This window comes from Ischnura elegans, chromosome 12, assembly GCF_921293095.1.
Source record: "Ischnura elegans chromosome 12, ioIscEleg1.1, whole genome shotgun sequence".
Lineage (NCBI taxonomy): Eukaryota > Metazoa > Arthropoda > Insecta > Odonata > Coenagrionidae > Ischnura > Ischnura elegans.
The window spans coordinates 52,784,484-52,808,342 of NC_060257.1; the positions used below are offsets into that span (position 1 = coordinate 52,784,484).

At 35.8% G+C, this 23,859-nt stretch overlaps 1 protein-coding gene across 1 annotated transcript in view; it reads right to left on the minus strand.

The window, feature by feature from the left end:
• The window catches only part of LOC124169860 (enhancer of polycomb homolog 1), a 56,673-nt gene that overhangs the window by 19,855 nt on the left and 12,959 nt on the right, over positions 1 to 23,859 (minus strand). The window contains exons 5-10 of the mRNA XM_046548661.1: positions 17,433 to 17,722; positions 15,779 to 15,911; positions 13,799 to 14,077; positions 12,919 to 13,070; positions 11,729 to 11,878; positions 9,017 to 9,861 (exon numbers count right to left, since the gene is read on the minus strand). Coding sequence (XP_046404617.1) covers positions 9,017 to 9,861; positions 11,729 to 11,878; positions 12,919 to 13,070; positions 13,799 to 14,077; positions 15,779 to 15,911; positions 17,433 to 17,722 — 1,849 coding nt within the window. The remainder of the gene's footprint in view (positions 1 to 9,016; positions 9,862 to 11,728; positions 11,879 to 12,918; positions 13,071 to 13,798; positions 14,078 to 15,778; positions 15,912 to 17,432; positions 17,723 to 23,859) is intronic.

Below are 23,859 nucleotides of genomic sequence, written 5' to 3' on the forward strand. Positions count from 1 at the left end.
GTGACACTAGGAATCTGGGGTAGAGAGAGAGAGAGAGGCGGGCATTGCCATGTTATCTCAAAAGACTGGCAGTGAATGGAAACAAAATGTCTCAAAAATCCTCTTTCCACCAGCCAACACTTGGCTCATTAGAAAGGATGGGAACCCTGGTTACCTTCTCGGGAGAAGGGATTAGCCCCTTTCACTTCTTACTCAGACTATATATTATGACCATTTTCAAGGACCATTGGAGAGCAATGGGTTGAGTACTATGCTGGTGACGTAGAGATGGACATGGACATGGTTTGATAACATCAGAATTTAGTCTGATGTTAAAGGAAAGAGTCACACTTTGTAATTTTCCACACCTATTATTATTTCCCAACCCTTTTCAGCACTTGATGCCATTTTCGAGGGGCCAAACAAATACAATGTTGAAAGAACATAATATAGTGCACCAGAAAGTTGGTGAAGAAATCGATGTACTTTCCACAGAAAGTCGAAAATTTCCTCGATGCATTAGTCTCAAAAGGGAGGTGAAATGATGGAAGGGATAATAAGGAATGTGAAGGAATGACGGTGAGGTGACAGAGACAGGAATTAGGTTATTATGTAGAACGGTAGAAAAGGAAAAAGACAAGAAAAGATCACCACGGCACAACAAGCAAGCTAAGGTAACGAATGTTTGGCAACACAGCTAACTTGTTCATGAAGCATTCACCATGGAGGTCTGAAAGTCACTAAATTTCCAGGGACCTAACCTCCGCCAATTGCATTTTGGTTGGTTTTCGGGAAGTCACGTGCCCCCCACCAGACAAAAAATTTGGTCTGCCGCTCAGTCGCAAAGATATTTGAATTAAATTCTAGTAAAATGATTATCACAAGGAATAGTGGCTTTTCAAAGACCCATAATACTTGTTTTCCTGTTTCCCTAAGAAATAACCGCGAAAACAATATATCTAGTTTTTATCTTAAGCAGATGTTTTTACTTATTATATGCCAAGTACATCTTCTGCCTAAAATGTATCACTTATTACACTGGTCTTCAGTTATGCCTGAACTAATTGAATTGAAATATCGAATTTAAAAATAAGCCTGAGATGCACATAAAATGAATTAGACTAAAAAAAACCAAACACCCAAATCATTGCACAACAATCAAACAATAATAATTGTAAACTTCATGGTACTCTCTAACTACCACAAATTTACAAATTGAAAAAATTGGATGAGTTAGTACGGGAATTTAAGTAAGGCATGGTGGCAAAGAAAGCAATTGTCGCTAAATACTATACTCAGTGGAGGTAGTTTTGTTGCCTAATGTATTAAGAGAAATATTGTCTTTCAGAAAAAAAATATATAATAAATTACGAAGAGGTTTCCCTGAATATTTGCATTTATTTTTAAATTACTACTTTATAATATAGGAAGTTTTAGTATATTTTTTTGCCTGCAAATCTGTCATAACACATCTGTCAACCTTATCTTGTGTCAACAATTTTTTCGAAGAATTAGACTAGAACAAAGACTAGAAGAGACTGGATAAATAACTCATTGGTTGAGAGGAGACAGATTTAGAGCAAAATATTCAATCATAAGGTGCCATAGGTTACCTTTTAAGTACCATGACTTAAGAAGGCATGGAAAAAGTTTGTTTGACAAACGAGAAAGAGGGACTTAACCTGTATGCTGCAATTTCAATGTCAATTTCCATCATAAGTGAGATCCCCATACATGAAAATACAGTCACTCTTTCACTATTAAATTAAATGATTATTTTGGTGTTTTTAGCTAGAACTTCAAGAAAAAAAATTTCATGACAACATTATGTAGAGAAGAAAAACCATTGTAATATCCATATTAATTGGCAACCTTTCTTCAGATATAAAAATTTGGTACAAGAAAAATTAATGGCAATTTAAGGTACTCCAACTCCCACCTTAACATTTTCAATCACTATGATGCAAATGAAACAATGCAACTTAAGTTCTCCGAGGTAGATAGTTTATAATTAAGAATCTAGTAAAATCTTACAAGAGCACTAAAGCTCAGATGAAATTCCCATAAAATTATCAATCGTAAAGACAGGAATACCTTCTAAAAGAAGAAAAATAAAATAAAGGGTGCAGATGTATGGTTGGAACAGTATCGTTCAGCAAATAGCAAATTGTTCTATGTTTTCAGGGAGACCACTCATGACTTTTGCAAAGACAATCAAGGTGTTAGATAGTACTGAAGGAGAGACAATTTCTTATAATACAGTGAGTCCTCGTTTAACGTCACTTACCGTTCCTGAAAAATGTGACGATAAACGAAATGACGTTAATCGAAGCATAATATCCCATAAGAAACAATGTAAAAAGTGAATATCGGCTCCTAGACCTCACAATTCCTACGCGAAAAAAATTTTAGCGTATCATATCTGGGGCATTTTTTACGGTGGGAATGCCAATCTATTGCATAAATACGAGTTCCTGTCTTCATCGACGACAATAGCAGCAGTGACGTAAATCCTTCTCCATTTTTGTATCGTCCAGCATTTGCTTTTCGGCTTCGCTATGGTGGTCGCCCGGGCATCATCATTGCTGAAACATTGTCGCAGTTACAGGAACCAAAATTATACTGAACTCAGCGAAGAAAGTGACGATAAAAACTCCCGAGTTCTACACAGAAAAATGCCTTGAAATCACTTTTTAGGTCATGAAAACCATTAGGTCAAGTAAAACCTTACGCACCTACGCAAGAATTCATTTTGCAGAAATTTTTGTTAAAACCGTAATCGCAATTAAGAATAAACACACCGTTTTACACTTTGCTTAGAATGACTGTATTACCGCCCACATAATGAACAACCTGCAACGCCCGCCGCTTCACCTTCTTTTCCCGCGAAATTTAAAAGACTTGATGTTATCGCGAAGCGTAGGTGCGATAAACAAATGATGGTCTCAATATTTTCGTGACGTTATCGCGAAATGACGTTAAACGGGGTGACGTAGAACGAGGACTCACTGTAATTATAATTCTCAGCATCCAAAATGCCCCTTTCAAATTGTATCACCTGCTTACCCTTTATCTCAAAACATTGCATACTTTACAAGCTAAACAACAGTTACATAAGCTGCCTAGAATAACCATTTCATAATGCTAAAAGGACTAGAATACCCAGGGTGCTCACTACACAGAAGGTAAATTGTAAAACATGAAGTGAAGCTAGTACCTTTCCCAAGGGTAAAAAAGCTTTAAAACAACTTAGTAGTGGGTTAGATTGAAGACATCACAACAAATTTTTTATGTTGTGACATAAAATGTGAATAACTGTGACTGGATAACATCATTCAATCTTAGCAAGTAATGCACTAATGCACCGTCAATGAGACAGGAATATTCTCATTGATAATGAATTATGCAAAGAAGTTCCAAATGACTGCATCAGTAAAATTGTTACCAATCGTAAAATTCCATATGAAATTCACAGGTACTAAACCCATCACTTTGAATGCAACAAGTGCATATTAACAGAATTGAATTTTTACTCTGACAATTATAGCCTATTGAGTTAAGTCAACTCAAAAAGCATAATAAACTCACACTAGAATTACATGTTACGGCAGTGGTTAAGTGATTAGAGCACTTTTTCAGCTCACAAATAGTAGAAATAGAAGGACAAGAAATGTACATGGGTAGGTAAATTGACCCGCAGCATTGATTACTGCAGACAGCTGAATCGTTAACATTTCCAGTAACAAGCAAATTTAGAATAAAGGTGACAATAATAGGCTTTTTGTTCCTATGCGTAAGAGAATCAACTGTAACATCATTTGACTTCATGTTCCAATAGATGGTACTAATAACTTCAATTTGCATTGATATCAAATTACTGATTTTGACTGTCGGATGTAATCAAATAATTACGGTTATTTCATAAGTTTTTAGCATATTTTCATCTTGTATAGCAACAGTTTTCTCCTTTTAAAAAAATTCCTGTAGCTGGGATACCCCAACAAATCACTGACGGTTAAAATGCGAATGTTGAGCGATGAAATTTCGCAAACATAAATAATGAGATAAATTTTTCAAAATTATTGTTTAATTTCCAAAACAGCTTAATTTATATTATATAATGATGGATACTTTTGAAAGAGGGACACCATTTCAGAATTACAAAATTAAAGGGCAAAAACTAGTGCCTAGGTAACAATGATTTTAAATGGTGGGCTTTCTAGGAGGCTCACTAAATTTTATTGTATTTAGTACAAAATAATTAATTTTCAAGTGGAATTTCTACTTTTGATAAGAAGGGGAAAACTTGTCATTTTTACTACCATTAACAAGAGAAACCCTTGTTTCAAAAAATAACACAGCTTTTTCAATTGCTTATGAGTGTTAAATGTTGCCATTTTCTGAGCTGCACATTAACTACCTACTTTATGAATAAAGAGTCGATTATTTTTGAGCACATAATTAATGATTTATTAAAATAATGCAACTAAAACTAGACCTCTGGTTTTCCAATTGCCCTGATATTTGTTAAAGTTACACATACAGATTAAAATGCTTGACTATATAGAAAATATTGAGTCCAATGGGTGTTATAAAATATTTCTTTGTTTTGAGATTTATGTAGTTGAATATATATTTCTAAAAATTATTTATAGAAAAATATGAAAACTTTCCCCTACTTGGTTGCATTCCATTTCATGGTTTTATTGGAATTAATAACTTTTAAAATATCATAGTTGCCATTTACTAGAGGACTTTAAAGAATGAGACCATTGAAAAAAAATTTAAATTTACTTTCGTAAGCATACTGACTGCACCTAACAATGTCTGCATAGGACAACCAATAAGAAATTTTAATTTTTGGGCAAAGGAACATATTAAAGTCTATTTTAACAGCAATGACAACAAAAGTAATTTTACCATAAGTTTTTATACCCACAACCATACAGTGTGTGCCAACATTGAAAATTCAATGGCAGCATCTTCTGCGCATATTTTTTGCAGCATGCCAAGCCCAACAATGCACACTGGTCACTATTAATTAAAAATTGAGTTTTCTAAGAATTAAGAAGTGCAAACCTAAGATTAATCATCCAATCTTCATCCTAGTACTGAGCATATTCTGGAATATTCACCAACTAATTTACAGCACACATGGTTCAAGCACCATGGCATAAACCTGTTCAGAAACAATGGTGCAGTGTTGCCCACCCCTGAGGTGCTTGAGCCTGGAGTCATTGATAAACGAGTACTTATTCTCTGCCTCATCACCTATCCTCAGTGCAGTTGCTTCCCTCTACCAAACTACAGCAGACCCCCGATTATCCGGCTGCAGTTTATCCATGTTGCAGCTTATCTGTGCATGCGTTTAACACTTCATCAATGTTTTCCGTGATCTTCACAAAAAAATTAATCGCATTGCATTTTAATGCAAGGCTACCATGAGATAATTGTTTCCATTAGAATCCTCTTTGTATAAGGGAATTATTTTATTTACTTTTAGACAAGAAATGTTTCAAGTTTACTTGAACATCTGCTCTAGCATGCAGACGACGATCAAGAGCGGGAAAAAACTCTTCGATTAATTTCAGAAGATTTTTCAATAGTTAACCAATGATAAATTAAGAAATATGTTGTCTATAATTGTATATTTCATATTGCAAAAGTGCAATTATTACCGTGGCCTCACATTCGGTTGAATATGGCCCAAAGTAACCACTGACTTCATGGCACTAAGACATATTAACACCATGACTAACAAGGTCAAACTGGGGAAGAAGGGAATAATAGAAGTGAAGGCATCTAGGGAAGTGGAAGTAGAGATAGCAGAAGTTATAGCCAGGCACTCGCCTGCATGGACAAATTGCCAACAGTCCAGGTTTCCTATAATTGCTACTGCACGATGGGATGATCGCACGCCCATTGCCTTCACAGAAGCTCCGTGTTCATATTATGCTCACAGTGCATGATTGCGCTCAGTGATCGTGGAACCACGTCCTGCAACAGTTGCATATTGGGCAACTTGCGTAAGACATGACTACGCAGCGAGGTGCTTGACAGTGCTGTTTCCGACGTCGCGCAGTGGTTTTGAAGCATTAGTGCAAACCAATTTTCTGAATCCGTGATCTCGCAGACACGGGCATGCAGTTTTCGGAAACCAGGTATAACATGGAGCAATAGGAATACGAATAAAACCACGTTGTCTCCACTAAAAAGATTGCGGTTGGGAAAAGAAAGCTCTGAATGATTCCAGAAAGCGATCTAAAATAACAGATAATGTGCGTAGTTAATAATTGGTAGCTTGATTTGCCTAAATAATGAAACTTACAAGAAATTACAGCGAAAGTTTGGACTATTCGTGTTTTCCGATTATTCGTGCCACATCTCCCCATCATTAGCCCGGATAACCAGGAGTATGCTGTACTTCCTTTTAATGTCCAACACGCCTTCCCCCAATGCCTAAACATTAAAAATCCCTAGCTCCCTTACTATGATTCCCTTTCTCACCATTTCTTTCATTTCCTCATCCCTGATGGTGAATATTAAGACCCCTGAACTACAGTATGAGCACCCAATGATGAAAATAAATCACTTGAAACCAGGGAGTACCTTTGTTGTACTATGGTATTGTAGAGATGATTGCTATGAATTTACCATATATATCTACAAATGCAGCCCAATTTTTGCCCAAAATGTCCGGGAGAAAAGTAATGGGGTGAAGTGTAAGCAACCGACTAATTAGGCAACCTGAATATCACTTTGGATTACGGTAAGGTGAATGAAATCAAATGCTTTTCTATCATTTTCAAAGGTTAATAGACAAATATTTGCTAATTGCACATCATAGTCTACTTCTATCATTTGGGCGTAAGAATTTGAGTGCTCTTGCTGAATCTTAAAGATTTAATTGTTTTTGTAAAATAAGAATATTTACTCACTAAATACTAAAGGAACTTTCTGAATCACCCAAAATTGTAAACTTAATTCAGCCAGTCATGTTTATACCAGAGGTATGATGGCTTAATCAATCAGCTGCTGTTTAATTTGATGACTATCAATTTAATCAAATAAGTTGCTTTTTTCACGTGCCCTACTTTGTAATGCATCGGAATAACCAAGGGTATGCAAAAACCCAAGGTAAAACTGATGCTAATTTTATATCAATACAAAACACCTTACAGTTTCTGTAAGTTTAACGTATCAAGAAGAGCAGGACGTAGGTAACTCATGTTCAATAGTAGTTATAACAATAACATTCTAAAATTACCACATTAATGAAGAGATTTATGATTTTAGTGATAATTTTGGAAGTCCATCAAAAGGGGCAGAAAGGAAACAAAAAGAAAAACAGGTGCTTTTCTATTCTTACTTACAAATTAACCCTTTGAAAAAAGTTAAGTCTCAAAAGTGAGGGGGTCGGAGATATATGGAAATTAATCAATTTAATATTGCCCATATTTCTCCCTCATTGTAATTATTTAAGGAGCTAATTATGCAAAATCAATGCTTGATACTTTTAATTGAAGATATTACCAGAATATACATGAGACTATGAAACATGAGACGAGATAAATGAAACTATGAGCAGCAAATCTCATAACCTAAAGATACAACAAATCATTATGGTCTCAATTAGCTAAAAACTGCAAGGGTTAACAAGTCAGTATTCTGCATAAATCAGTTCTCCCAGTCAAAATGAAAACCCATAATCAGTTCTTGTCCTACTTTTCCAAAGCTACCAAAGTGGCTGTGTCTTATGCTGGCATTATTGCAGCTGATGGTAAAGCCAATTTAAGTCACTGCATTGTTAAGTTATTCCAATTAAAAATGAAACTATGACTCAAGGCAAGGCAACTATGATTATTAAGAAACTTCAATACTTCCATAGCTTTGATGTCATGAGTAAAATGCTAGGAGAATCCAAGAATGAATAAAATAACATCTCAGATAGTTAAAGCAAGCATTTTTCTCATTATTTATCAATGGCAGTCATTTCAACTGTATGCACATCTTCACTCATCTCAACTTCACCAATAATTAATTTGGAGGAGTACACACCAGTCTTAAAAGTTAAGTTTCTAATTGTCACAACTCACATGTATCCACTTGCTTTATACTTTCAATCGAGCACTCAACATGCTTTTAAGAAAAGGCTGAATGCAGCCAGGTTATTTATGATTAAATATTTTGAATGGAATATATGTACGATGAGGTTTTTTTTCAAATTAGGTGAATTTTAAATAGCAAGAATAAAAGGAGAAAATAAGTCTAATTTTAAACCTGACACTGTATTCATCATGTCTTGAATCACTGAATACACATCTATACCAAAATTTCACAGCAAACAGGTTATACTGACACCTCAGGAGATGATTCACATATGGGTAACTCAAAGGCATGTTGATTGCTCTATAAGCTCCATAATATGAAATATGTGCACATGAATTGTAATCAGCAAAGACAATGAAAATGATAGAAATTCTAAACCATTAGATAGAAAGTGTTTACATTTGTATTCTGAGCTTTCAATATGAACTCCATTAATTTTTCCTTCGATTCTTCAATAATGAATTACCAACGTTAAAAAAATAAACTAAAAAGAGAACCATCTTAGAACTCTAGCCTACTACTCATCATAAAACTCAACTTAGAAAAAGGGCAAGGATTTTATAAATAAATCTATTAAACAAAGGACCATATTCTGCTTTAATATTTCATTTTAGAGTGAATTGTGAAACAGATAATCAAAACAACACAAGTATTTCAACATTTATAGCAAAGATAAGTTGTATTTCACAGGTCTTTTGCCTTCAACTTAGTCAGAGGTATTTGGTAACTGATCCCCACTTGAATATATCTTCGTGGAGTTTCGGAATCACAATGCAAAGAACATGGATCCCAATTATGCTACATGTATAATTATGATTTACTCATAATTAATAGTATAGCTTAAAAATATCATATTCCTAAGACACTTAACTCATACAAACGGCTTGCATGAGGTGAAATAGGTCTAACAAATAAAACAGTGACTTACTTTCTTGAAGGGGTCCGTTTGAAAGGGAGCCAGTGCCAACCGTAGCACAACCCCCAACACCACTCGACCCCCTCCCTGGCGCACCATTTGTGTCTCGATCACCACTCCCCACGACTAATTCAACACCATCACTTACTCCACTAGGGGTGTCACAACTCACTCCACTACCATGGCTTGGGGAGGAGGACAAACAGTTACTCTTGCCCAAGTGGGAGGGAGGACTAGGAAACACAGACACCTGGGAAGATGTTGACACCAAGGATTGGCACCGGTTTTGGCCCCTGACGACCGAGAGGGCCGTAAGCAAGCTGGCTACAGTGGGGGAGAGTTGGTCGGTGAGGTTTGACGACGCTGTTGATGGGGTATCACTGGTGCTGAACAGCGACGAGGGTTGCGAGGAGAACGACGATGACCTTCTCCTCATTCTGGGGTGCAGTGGGCTATGCCTAGGGTGGGGCCGGTTGTGCCGATGTGGTGGAGAAGACTGACTCGGAGACGGTGGGGACCCGAACTTCCCTCCGGATCTCTTTCCCCCTTGCCACCCTTCGCTGCTCTCCTCCACCTCGCTCGTCTCATCGTCCTCATCCTGCGACTCCAGCAGTTGCTTTTGCTGCTGCTGCAGCAGTTGGATGACGGACGGTGAAAGAGCAGGCATCCCTTCAATGCTTGGCATTAGGTCATCAATCAGATATTCCACCGTCTTGATGGCACCGTCCTCTTCAATGTCAACACTGATGGTCGAGGGTAGTTCGTACGCTCTGTCCACACCCTTCTCTCCCCCATCACTCTCTTCTTCGTCTTCCTCCTCACTCTTCACCGGGGGAGTCTTTGGTCTGAAGTGCAGCCTAGGATTGATTCAAAACCAACCATATTAGTGAAAGTTATATAAGCCACCTTGAAGAGGGAGAGAAAAAAAAAATAACTGTGGAAAAAACTGTCTCAAGTCCTGCCAAGTAAAAATTATGTTCCCTCTGGAAGACATTCTTTATGGGTGAAAATGAAAAACAAGACCTCAACAGAGGGTCAACACTTCATTTTTAAAAAGCATGTATTATCTCAAAAGCATGTATTATCTCATAAGCATCACATACGGAAGTATTGTAACAGAGTACATAAATAAAAATTGTTTGGACGCCAACCAACGGGGACAATACATCAGAAATAAAGAGGTAAACATACGAGAATACAACTGAAATTACTAACAACAACAAAATAATCCTAATGGAGAACAAATGAAAATCGGGTATTGATTTCTCATTGACTCCTTTAGTGCCACCTAAATGAATTAGCACTGGCAAGAAATGGCAGGGTATTTGAATAAAATTTAACACCTCTGAAAAAAAATTTCTGAGAATTCACGTTTAGGTAAAACATGTCTTTTTTAAATATTGATCTTTTAATATTAATTGTTAACTATGCAATTTATCTTGATTTTTTAAATCTGAGGGTTAATTACTGCATTAATATTAATTTGATCAATACCTACCTCAAAAGCCGGTATGGATTGTGGCATTTTTCAGCTGAGAAACATAAGAAAACATTTTGGCTTGCAGGACTATGAGGGCTAAGGATGGATCAGTTCCATTATTTTGCCAAATCCTACTCTGGTTTAGACATTTATTTTTGGTTTCAGTTCATGTTCTTAATCGAGTATTTGATTTTCATTGTTTACTTTTCTAAATCTCCTAAAGATTTTCATTATGGTATCAAGAAAACCACCTAAAATAATAAATCAAGTATTCTCACAATTGACTGTATCCATTACATCCCGCTATTTAAGGTACTTTCACTAAATGACCTAACCATACCAATAATTACACCAAAATATTTAAATGAGATCTCAATCTCATTTCAAATGTTTCAAAAACTGATGCGTTGAAGTAAAAAAAGAAGTTAAGGATTAACAGATACCTGGTTTATCAAAACAAAAATTAGTGATTTTAACAAGCAATAGCATTTCCATACTTATGTAATGAAGATTTTTTTCAGGTAAAAAATCCAAAATAATAGATATAATATAAAGAAATAATAAATTAAACAGCTTCAAAAATATTATACAATAGAGTCATTGAAGGGGTTATACCAATCTCAACAAGGGAGATTTTACACCAAAATCAACAATGAAAAAAGTATTACCTTTGAAATATTTTCTCACTGAATTTCAACGGCAAAAAATATGATTCTGAATAATAATCAATGAGTGTAATTAACTATTTGATGGCAGAAATCCCTAATTTTATGTGAAAATTGCCATGGCATTTTACAGAGCAATACAGATGTTGTGAAAAATGTCTATAAAAACCATTAATATTTCTACCGACTAGCTTAAAATTATCCTCTGAAGAGAAAAAATTCTCTTCTTTAATACAGTAGACTCTCGTTAATACGATCAACATTATTACGAAAATCTCGTTATTACGAAGCCAATTGTTGGTCCCAACAAAAAGCCCAAAATTACATCTTTTAAGCAAGTACCTTTGCCCAATACTGCAATATAAATAAAAATCTACTAAAAGAAATTAATGCTTGTTAAAAAAAGTCATAAATCTTTAAAACATCAATTTTCCAAAACACAAGTCACAGAAATATTCTCTAAATACGTAAAATTTTCTGTAAACACGATTTTTATTCATCATCAATTTGATAATTACCTCCAATAGTACATTTCAAAGCCTAAAGATGACCTTTAAAAAAGAGTAAATAATGACATACCATTCATTTTTGATTTCACTAATGAAGTCATCTGCAGGCTTTTCTGAGCTTGTTCCTACTCTAGGATTTGATGAGCCAGCTTCAGATATCGTGAAGTCCAGTGATGCCCAATATTCATCCATAGATGTGCAAGCTCGGTCCAGAATAACCCTGCAAAAATGAAAAAGTTCCTTAATAATGGTAATAAGGTTTGTGGGATCTTAACATGAAGTTTTATAGGCACAAAAAATCTCTATGAACTTTGATCAGTTAACTCTGCATTACTTATCTTTTTCAGTAGTAATTTGTAATTGACTAAACTTACATCCACTTAATGCTGTTGATATGACACAGTGATCAATCAAACCAAAGGCTTATTTTTTTAAGGCCAATGATTTCTTGGAAATATTAAGGTAAATAGCATTCTGCATTATTTTCTTGTATTAAATTACTCGTGAAATTTTTGATTGGATCCACAACATAGGTAAAGCACAAATTTTGCTTAAACCAAGTTAGGCCAATCTTAGAGACCCAATAGGATTTCAGAGAAAAATGAATTCATGTTAAGCAAACAATACCCGAACATGAAGTCTCAACAGAGAACATTTGCATTAAATATGAAAATAAAATTACAAAAGAACTAAAATATAAAAATGAGCAAAAAATACATGATGCTAGAATGTAAATAAGGGTTCTTTTTTTTAATTGGAATGGATTGGGGCCAGTGGTATAGCCAGGAATTTTGTTTGGGGGGTCGAAAACCAGGGGGGAAATTTTTGAAAAACAGGGTACCAAGTAATGGATTTTAAACCAATTTTAACACTTGTCATAATCGAAAAAAATTGAATTGTTGAAGAAATATTTTGTAAATTCATGATTTTTCAATATTTTGCTTTCATTAATGAAGGAAAATAATTTTGTTTATATATTTCAGGGGGTTCCGGACCCCCCACCCCTCCCCTGGCTACACCACTGATTGGGACCCTAAAAATTTTAAAACATTAATTATGTTAATTTTGAATCTGATTTCATAGTCTCAAGTACTAAGCCATCAGCAGGTCAACAAAGAATTTTATTCCAACTTAAATGTATATGATACAATAAATATTGCTGTGTTTTAAAAAATATTTGCGAACTTTACTTCCTCGGCTTCCACAAACCATAACTAAGATGACATTCTAACAGAAACTGATAATTCCTTGGTAACTAACCTGCCTCCCCGGCCAACCCTTCTCCTGGCAAATCCAATACATTGTGGTTGAGGCTTTGAAATAGAAGTCAAACAATAGCGGTATTTCCGATCCGCCATGCCACCTTCTTCTCGACTACACCATGGCCAATTACCCATGCCTCCAGATAATGGCTGAAATATAAAGAAACAACATTAATTGCATTTAAGTACTAAAAAAATTGTCAACTCAACTCCTTAAATAACATAAGGTTTACAGACAGATGAAAAGTGTATTAATAGAACATCCTTACATATTACCTTAATGCTTAGATAATAGACACTGGGTTCATCAATTTGCAGTAGAGAAAAATGGAGCTTTGATGAAAGCTTCTCCATCATAAGTAGTACAATAATCATCATAAGTGAAATTTACCAGTAACTCAAGAAGGATGGCAGTTGTTAATATCTTAACTCCACGAGTACCAACTTTCTCCAACAAAATATGATCAGATCATAAACAATTCCATTGAATAAACAATTCCACGCAACAATGCTAATGCCATTTCCAGAAATTTCAATTTAATGTAAGCTTAAGTAATTAAATCCCAATTCCACACAATTATACTGCATAAATGAAATCTGATTTGAGATCAATCATTGAGGCATCAATTGATTTCACTGATTGGCTGACTGTTTAATGGTTAAGTGCTAACTTATAAGAGTCTGGCAATAATAATAGAATTAGGTGATAGCCTTGGAAGTAGCAAGGGTAATTCCTTGCCGGCCAAACTAAAGGTCACAGATTTGAGTCCCACCTGGGTATGCAGGGCATGGGTAGTTTAAAATGTGTTTTGTCTACACTCTCAAAATGCTATTATTCAGATTAGCATTAGAGAAATCAATATTTCTAAGTTACTCACAGCATGGTAATTGCAATGCTTTTTCCGACGGAACACAAAGGGACCCTCTGAGGTATCAGTCTCATCATCTTGATCCGAAGGAGAGGCTGCACCTGGGGAATGTCCTCCAACGCGATCCTCTTCTTCTGAGCTCAAAGTATCACCTGCACCATACACCCCTGAAGCGTCTGACCCCATAAGCTGAGACATACCCAAACCACTAACTCTAGCCGAGCCCACTCCCGATTTGTGCTTCCGCTTCTTGTATTGACGTTTTTCTTTCCGAGGCATCGATTCCTCCTAAAAATTGAAAATTACAATCAGTACAGAGATTTGCTTCAGGCTTAATCTGGTGGAATTCTAACATGTTGATTAATTAGAACTTTCTGCCAATTTTCCACACATAACACAAAATACTGTATTTAACCGAAAATATCCCCCCTTTTTTTCCAAAATTGCCCTTGGTAAAAGTGATTTTTTAAATTTTTTCCCAAAACTGAAGCCTCAAAATAACAGGGGGGATTATATTCAGAGGGGGTCTATGTTCAGAGAAGAACAATAATTCGTGGAAATTTGTCAGTTTGAAGTTTTAATCATCATCAGTCAAAGTGAAGTCTACAATTTTGTTTCACTGTGAAGGTGAAAACAACAAAAATGTCAAATTAAGCCATAGTAAACATGCCATCCAACAACCAATTACCAACCAACCAACATCCAACCAAGGCAGTTATTGAAAGTAATAAGATGACTATATCAGCCAGACTTCTTTACCTAACAGGTTAAAAATAATAGGAGTGATATATATCATATATTCCAACTAATGACATGAAATAATGTTAACAAAAATGCTCACAAGCACCTAAGGTTACATCACATTTGTCACTTCTGCATTGGCTTCATTTATAAATCATAATTGAGAAAAAATTAAAAACTCAAAATAATAAGTAATTTCACAACATTAAAAATGTATAATTTCCAATGCCAATATTCTTCATTTCTAATGCCCAATGATTAATAAACTTGCAAATAAATTATCTAAATGAGGCTACATCTTAAATTTTGCCCGAGGTTTGACAAGCCTAAAAAAATACGCAATTGAAAAAAATCATAGCCTCTTCGCACCAGCAAAATCTTACAGTAGTAAAAAGCCAGTTTGGCACAAAAATTATTACATAATTAATCATAAATAGCCTTATTGCAAAATTTTGATTGTTGATATGATTTTCAGCAACCACATGGATACCTTCATTTAATTAACACATTCAAAGCGGGCCAAATTTTCATGAAAGTTGTCAGAATCGGCCAATAAAATAAGAAAGAAAAATAGAGAAGTTTTTGCACCATAACTTCCGTTCAAATACTGCTTTTTACAAACAGCACACACGGGTCGAAAGAAAGAAGCTTGCTGAAGGCCATGCACACAATTGGAAGACTTGGAAGTGGATATTAGTCATGTACGGAGGTGGAGAAAGGGCTCCCAGCCCGACCGGCAGAGCACGTCAATTGACGTGCTCCGTATCTCGGCTTGAACAGGACCACGTCAATTGATGTGCGCTTTGCTGAATGTGTTAAGGACTACAACTGCCTTGAAAATATGACAAACATGAAATGTAGCACTGAAATGTTTGGCACAAGGCACACAAAGGACTAAACAGTTACCTTAAAATTCAAATTTTAAATATTTTACCTGTTAGGGTACTTTGTAAGGAGAAATACGGCTAACGAAAAATTGAATGATAAAATAGAAAATTATTACCAGCTACAAATATAAGCTGGCATTAAAATATTATATCATCTAGTTATACAGTTCTTTATCAACCACCACCTTTAATGACTGCACTTCAGTTCTGAAAGTATTTCAGTTGAGTCTTTTCTTCGTCCCAATTGAAATTTGGAGTAGCACGCATACCCCAAAACAAACAATTGTGTAGTAAGACCTAAAGTTTCTTCAAACTATGACCAATCTACTTTCAAGGAGACTGATTTATAAGTCATACTTACTTTACTGGAAACTTTATTCGCCCAATTCTGGTTCATACCAAATTGATTGCTAAAAAGAGGTGCAAATGCCGGCCTTGTACTCTTTGCCATAAGCTCAGCCAAAAGCTGCCCACAGAAATCAGCTGCATTGTACCTGATAACAAAGCAGTAATTCCATGATTTCTATTCTTGCAGCTGAATACATAACAATATAGTAGCCACAATTCAAAAAACTGTAGCATTTTAATCAACCAAGAAGCATGAAATATTAGCATTTCCCATCAATCCATTTTCCTAGCATCCTGGCATTCCTAAAACATAGTAGTACAATCAAGTACCACTGATTCTAATTAGCAGCATATAAAAAAAGGTATTACCATCTTGACACTCATATTTTCTTTCAAGAATAGGGTAAAATTAGAACAATATCAACAGGACAAAATACAATTAAAGTAATTTAAAACGCAAAGATACACGATGTGATGGCAAAAAAATTGTAACAGAGGCTATACATTAAAATTTAGTCACATTTATAGCCTGAAGTTCACCAATAAATGTAATTTTATTCAGAATCTATCATTAGTAGTTCACTTGAACCTGATAAGGATTAAACTTAACACATTTCAACTTCCTCACTTAAAAATGGCACGCTCTCAGCTTATCCTCCCAAAAGGCAAGGATGTATAACTTCGAGCAATATTTTCATAACTCTGCACCAACTTCTTCCATTGGATACTAGTTTTAAATGGTAAAAAGAAGAGGGAGTTGTACCAGTCAATTATTAATACAAAAATATAAGGAATTTCCCCTTGTATTTTCTCTAGTTTCCCTAGAGGATCTCCACCCTTCTTAATGTAAGATAGTAGTGGATCTAGAGGGGAGATCATGAACCCTAACCAAATTTTATCAAAATTTTTAATTTTTATTAGTTTAACAGTATTTGGATCCTTGTAAAGGAGTAAAGGGAGTGTGTATGCAAATGTAAGCATGAGAGAAATTTGAGTAGCATTAATTGCCGAGCGTAGCACTCCCAGCAAAACATTTTACACAGGAGATCACCCCTCTCTTTCATACTCAATGATTTTATTCGTACTCTATTACACACTCCCCGGACCCAAGGTATGACCCCTTCCCCAAATTAGATGCTGAATCCACCCCTGAAGAACATTAACTTCAAGCATACAATATTTTTCATCTGCATTTTCAAATGTTTTTAGCCTCAAAAAAATAATTTATTATCCTCAGTTTGATTTGTTCAACCCATACATTATAAAACTTTTGTCAGCTTCTGACCACATCAGCAGTTACTTATGACGATGACAAAATAACTCCATGAGGTATCCCATCATAAGAGCAGTATGATATGAATAATATTTTTCCATTGTGCAAGAAATTTTCAACATTAAATTATATAAAAATGACAAAATGGCAAAATGAAATGTATCAAACAAAACATTTATTGCTCATTAAGTACTATTAACTTTGAATTCAAATACGGCTACATGATAATTTATAAAACAGACATTTCCTCTTCTAATTTCTCAATGAAAACTTTTACTGCTAATGAATTATATCAATTATAAATTAAATATCTCATAGCACAGCTTCCTCAGTAAAGAATAGCATAATTTGAACCACAAGCATAATAGAAAAGCATTAATTAAACTGTACATACCTCTTCTCGAAGACTTCAATCGAAAGATGCAGATACTCCCGCTTAAGTTTCTCACGACGCTTCACCATTTCCAAGATAGTAGTCGCTCTAACTAAATCTCGCCTTAATTTTAACATCTTTTCGTATGATGTCTCGTCATTTTTGCGGTTCTTCCTTGTCTGCATCTTCTCTGTGCGCCTTCGGAATGCAAGATACGGGTTGCTAGCAGCTGATGCCGAAGATCCCCCTCCAGCTGAGCTTCCTGATCCGACACGCCCTTCAGACTTCATTTGAGGAATGAGAGGGTGTTGCTGAAATGTTACAATACCATAATCAATACTTCAGGAAAAAATAAAATGGATTCATTCATAGCTTAAAATATGAAGCAGTAAATTTGGTGGACTTGGTATGAATAAACACAAATGAATGAATAGAGTTGAGGCGGTTCAGAAAATAGAATTTTCTGAAGTTTGCAACACTGAAGTGATTTTATGTCATCATAAAGAGCATGACTAAGAGGAAATCCGCAATCATACATGAATTTAAAATGATTTCAACTTCAACACATAAATTTACCAGAGGAAAAATAAAAGCTATTTTTTACAATGCTCTACTAAATGAACTTATTGTTAGTCTGATGTCTCTCACCACAGTATAGTTATCATTAGGAACCACATTCATTCAAAAATGACATTCAAAATAGCAGCACTTGAAATACCATATCATTGAAAAAGTTATCAACCACTAGTTACTTTAGAGACTAATTAGGCAAGTCAAACATCACCATTTAGATATAAATTATAGTGGGACTAATGTAATAAATTGCTATTCTACCAGTTTTTAAAATTACTTCCAATGTAGCAAAAACACAAACAAATGAGATGCAATAGTTAATAAAGACCTTGTGAATCTTCAGATGCATTCAAATGCACATGTGATTGGCTGTTTCTTTTCTGATTCCATCGCATGATGAAATTCACGTTTTACATACTCCAATTATAACTAGAGATGTGCGAATAGTATCCGCGAATACTCGAATACCTCGAATATTAGAAAGTATTCGATATTCGAGGTTTCGAATAGTTATGCGAAAAGTACCGCCTCGAATACCTCGAATACTTTGAATTTCGCGTCATACACTGTCGCACGCATGTCGTTGGTAGTTGACTCGGAAAAATGAAGAGAACTCTAGTCGTTTAGTGCTCGCTGCGCCGTTTTACGCAAGTTGACGAATTACATCAAATTCGTGGATTTTAGCGGAGAAAAGAGTTCGACGAGGGGAACCGAAATGGTCGGGTGAAAAAATCCGAAAATCCCCGATTCCCCCCACCAGGAGAACTTCAGTGCCGTGGGATAGCAACCTAAGGGCATTTCCCACGATCCGCTATCCCCCTCCATTCAGCACTTGCCTCACCCACTCTGACGCTTTCCTCTTATCCGAAATCAAACAAAAGGCCCCAGATCGCGCAGGGATCGCATTACGAAGACCCCTGCTTCGAAAAAAATATCAAGTTACGAGAACAATAAAAACGTGTTTCACGCCCTCCCCCCTTTTCTCACCCACTGACCTTTTTCTGGCTACCTGCTTCGAAGTTCCCCATTTCTGGAGGTCAACAGCTGTGTGAGTAACGTGGGATACTTACATTAGCGCATTTCCCAAGATCCGGTATCCCTCTCCATTCAGCACTAGCCCCCCCTCTGAGGCTTTCCTCTTCTTCGAAATAAAAAAAGGTCACAGCTCGCGCAGGGATCATATTACGAAGACCTTAGCTTCGAAAAAATACCAAGTTACACGAGAACAATAGAAACGTCTTTCGGGCCCTCCCTTTTCTCCCCCACTGACCTTTTTTCCTACCAGCTTGGAAGTTCCCCATTTCTGTGGAGGTCAACCACTGCATGAGTCATCTATTAGCACAAAAGGTGTCTAAGAATGACTTTCGTCAATTGATGTTACACCTTTATTGAATTGAAACATTAGTAATGTGCGCGTAATTTCAAAAAGAATAAGACCAAACACGAAGTATTTCTGAGTTTATTTAAGCATTTTACGCAAAGAAATAAATGTCAAAATACGACAGAGACTTAGCATTCTGGCGAAACTCGATATGAGCAGCAGAGCTTCTCGGGAGTTAATGCCGTATTTTTTTCCGAAAACATATATCAAGTTACAATTTATGAGTGGTGCTATAAATCTTTATTGTTACAGTCCCAGACAAAGGGATATTTTCTCAGAATATTTGGTTTCTCCCTGATAGCAATTCCAATTCATCTTCTTATCTCGTGAGAACTCCCAAAGATGGACTAATAATAATAACTAACAAAAAAAACTAACAAAATAATTGAAGAAAATCCGGTGGAAAAGAGCTTGTATTTTGCAAAATGCCTCAGATTGTCAGCTAGCACTTGGCAGCAGGAGTGAGGGTAAAGCGATGTTAGTTGAATTAATTATATGCCCAATTGTTTCCATAAAATTAAAATATTCATTAATAAGCTAAATTCCTGTTCGAATCATTTAAAGGAAATCAAAATTACTCCCCAAAATCTTGTTTCCTGCTTCATAGGCAACCGAGTCAAACATTCCAGCATTCATCATTTAGTATTCGAGGTATTCAAAATTCGAGGTATTCGAATATTCGAGCAACGATTTAATATTCGAATTCGATATTCGAATTCGAGAAATCTGCTATTCGACCCATCTCTAATTATAACGTAATTGCCAATTTTTTATTTAGTTGAAGCTTTTCTATAAACACAGTGAAGCATTACTAATAATATAACTTTCAATACGCAAATAATGAAAAAACAAATGAATTGCGGTACTCCATGCGCGCAAGTTTGATGCAATCGTGGGTTATAGTTGCGCCAGGATTTAGGAGCTGTATTGAAGTAGAATGACTTGTAAAGTGTTGAGCATTTTTTTATTTTAACCGTCATTTATATATAAAATTAGAGGAAAAATGCATACATTCAGTAGTCAGTATTGCAGTCTTCGACTTTCAAGTGAGGTAATTGGAAAATAATTTAAAATCCGTATTCCACATTCGAATTCGAGAAAAATGCTATTCAACCCGTCTCTAGAGAAAAGCTAATACAATTTATCAACTGATGTGTCAAGTTTGCCTCTCTCATTACATAGAAAATTTACTTTGAAAGAATACTCATTTCATGTGGCAAGATAAGTGGATATTAAAACATTATGGTACCAAAAGCTGTTACGGGGGTGGACATAAAGGGAGTAGCACGGAAATATTATCCTCAATTTTGGGGACGAAGTGACAAAATTTTTATCAGAAGTCTCAAAAAGCCTGAGGTACTCTCATAAATATTTTTTTTAATTCAGGTTATACTTGCAAATATCCAAATATATCACAAGCCTTACAAATTTAGGCAATCAACATATTCACTGCTCTAAGTAAAAACCTACCATTCGTTATTCTATAGTTACACTAAAAAGAGGCATGTAAAATAGCTCAAATAAAAGAATTAACTGAAAGCCATTATGTAAAACAGCAGCTGATCCACTAAGCCATCATACCAATTAAGTAACGAGTGACTTTTTTCATACTAAGTACCTCATGTAAGAGGAAAGTTGTTCCAAGTTTGGGAATACACCCATGTCTCGTATAGCGCAATTTCGATTAGCGCAATTTCGATATAGCGCAAATTCGTTCCTCGGGGAAACATTGCAACGCAGTGTAGCCTAATCAAAAATATTAAACGCTCTCGTGATAAAACGTGAACTTGCGCTAAGTACACACGAAATTTCTATCAATTTACGTATATTAATATTATTTCTTGCCTCAAATCTTCTTTTTTGTTTATATATTAATCGAAATTCATTGATGCGCAATTGCCAAAAGTATTACTCGTCATTGGGTCTAGATAGCCGGCCTTCCGAAGATTTATCTCGTCTCCTTAACAGAATGATAATAAATAATTTAGATCGTTAATTAAGCGTGGGGCTAGTTGAAATGAGTTTTTTTTTCAGTAATACGGTTTGAGACGTATTTTTGCCGTCGTAGGTTACCGGGCGATTGACTTCCAGGTAGAGAGTCTACGCTAAAGCCTTCAAGGTCATCGGTATTCACGGGGGAGAAACGGAGCGGTGGCCGAGTTGCGCATGAATAGCATCAACACATAAAAGGGTCCGCTATAGAGTCTTAAACACAATGGCTTCGTTCCCTCCCCGCAGTCATAGCCCTTCTGCGTCTCAGGAATACAGTTCAGCAGAAGAAGGTGATTTAGATAGAACCATACAGAGTAAAAACCAAGAGAATATGGCAAAAAATAGGAATGCGTGTAGAAAAATCAAGAATTTATCAAGAAAAACCATTAACCTAGAAGAGGACTTGAGAGAGGTCAATTGCTTTGAAAATGGAGAGCGTCAAAGCGATATTGCGCGGAAGTTTAAACTCACGATGCCTTATTCTGAATAAAGACGAAGCTAAAATATCAGTGACCTCAGCCGCACCAACTTCAACCGAGCGGTCTACACATACGGAAAGTTCATGGTGAATCAGTACAAAAAGACGAGAGTGGTAATCGCTCCGAGACATTAAGTGAAAGCTCCGGTTGGTTCCAGAATTTAAACGGCAAGCAGGTATTTTCAGTGCGGCGATATCAGGTGAATCTGCAAGTGTTGATAGCGCAGACACCACAACATTTTCTGATGAACTCCAAGCTGTTATTGAAAGTGGCTCCTTTCCCCCTCAACTAGTTTTTAGTGTTGATGAGACGATATTCTTTAGGAAAAGAATGCATTCTCGTTCATTCATTTTCAGGGAAGGAAAACCTGGGTCAGGTTTCAAGGCATTTAAAGACTGTTTCACGTAGCTGCTAATGACTCGGAGGACTTCAAATTAAAATGATTTATCATTCATAAACTCCGCTAGCTATGAAATGGCATTTAAAGTAGCATTTTCCTGTCATTTCGATGAGCGACAAAAGGGCCTGGGTGACACAATAGTTGTTTTTAGACTAGTTTGAAAAATCATCAACTGCCGGCAACGCATTACGATCCCCTGAGATAGCAGATGTTAGCCCACCCGCACGACAGGATGGAATTTCGAAAGCACGTAAGAATTTTTTTTAACGTGAATAAAAGTCTTTGAATGCGTGAATACTATCTTTAAAGATGTTTAAAATATAAATATTTATAGAAATAATGTTTTCTAAGGCTTTTTATGGGAATATAGATGTTTTAGAGGAAATTCAATACCCAAGACCTATGCTACCAGGAACGCATCCCTATCTTCCCTATGTTAAAACGCTCTCGTATAACGCAAATTCGTATAGCGCAAAGACCCCAAGGAACGCATCCCTTGCGCTATACGAGACATGGGTGTAACTGAAAGGCAACCTAAACCAGTTGCATATATTTCTATGTTGTCTGCTTCAGTGTTATGAGCTGGGAGATCAAGGTGAATGATTTAGTCATTGAGATTAGTTTAAAACAAAGTGGCAATTCATACACAAATAACTGAATAATTTAAAAATTCAAGGATTGTTGAGATGGTTTCAAAAGTACTTCACAGCCATAATTCTTATTTAACAGAAAACAAAAGATTTGTCAGCACAAGAAAGGAAATTTGAAATGATAACGTTCGCCACTAATTTTTTTTATGGCTATGTTTGAAAGTTAAGGCTAAAAAAATTATAGCCACATTGATTCTCTATTCTGCACTTGTTCGTGAGTTGAAAAACCTGAGCAAGGCTACAATTAGTGTGGCTGTCTCGCAGAATACAACACTGAATTGCAATCTTGCATTAACTCACGACATTAACGAGTTGATCTTGTACGGCATGTGACGCAGCTGGAACTGAAAGAATTTCACTGACCGAGGGAAGATATAACCAGATCTGAAAGTAATGATTGTTTTCTATTGGGAAAATTGCTCATCGACATCTTCCAAATCATTACTAGGTGGGGTTGGTGCTACCACCTCCTAAAGTTCTAAGAAAAATATTTTTGAGAAAAATCTTAACTCCATAATACTATGTATGGATGTGAACGCATAAACAGAAGTTTAAAATGTGGTGATTTTTTAAAATAAAAGAATATCCAAATTATTAGGGCATTACTAAACTGCAAAAAAATGTAGTAAAGCAAAGGCTGTGATATTCGTGGTGTGCTATAGTGCTACACCCTGCCAATTTCTGGGAATGGGATGACGAACTAGAGTATTACTTGAAGACTCAGATGATGAGGTATGCAGCACTCTTGATATTGGCGAGAATAAATTAGAAATTAACCTGACAAAGGCAGGACGGATAGACAAAGAAACACTGCACTTGTCTTGGGTAAGAGAATGGTTTGTAACACGAAAATTATTTAAATAAGCATAGGAACATACTAAAAACAAAATTTTAGTTATCATGATTAAAAAAACGCATTATGACTGGTATGGAAAAAAAAAACCTGCCAGATATTTCAGTACAGCCGCCGAGA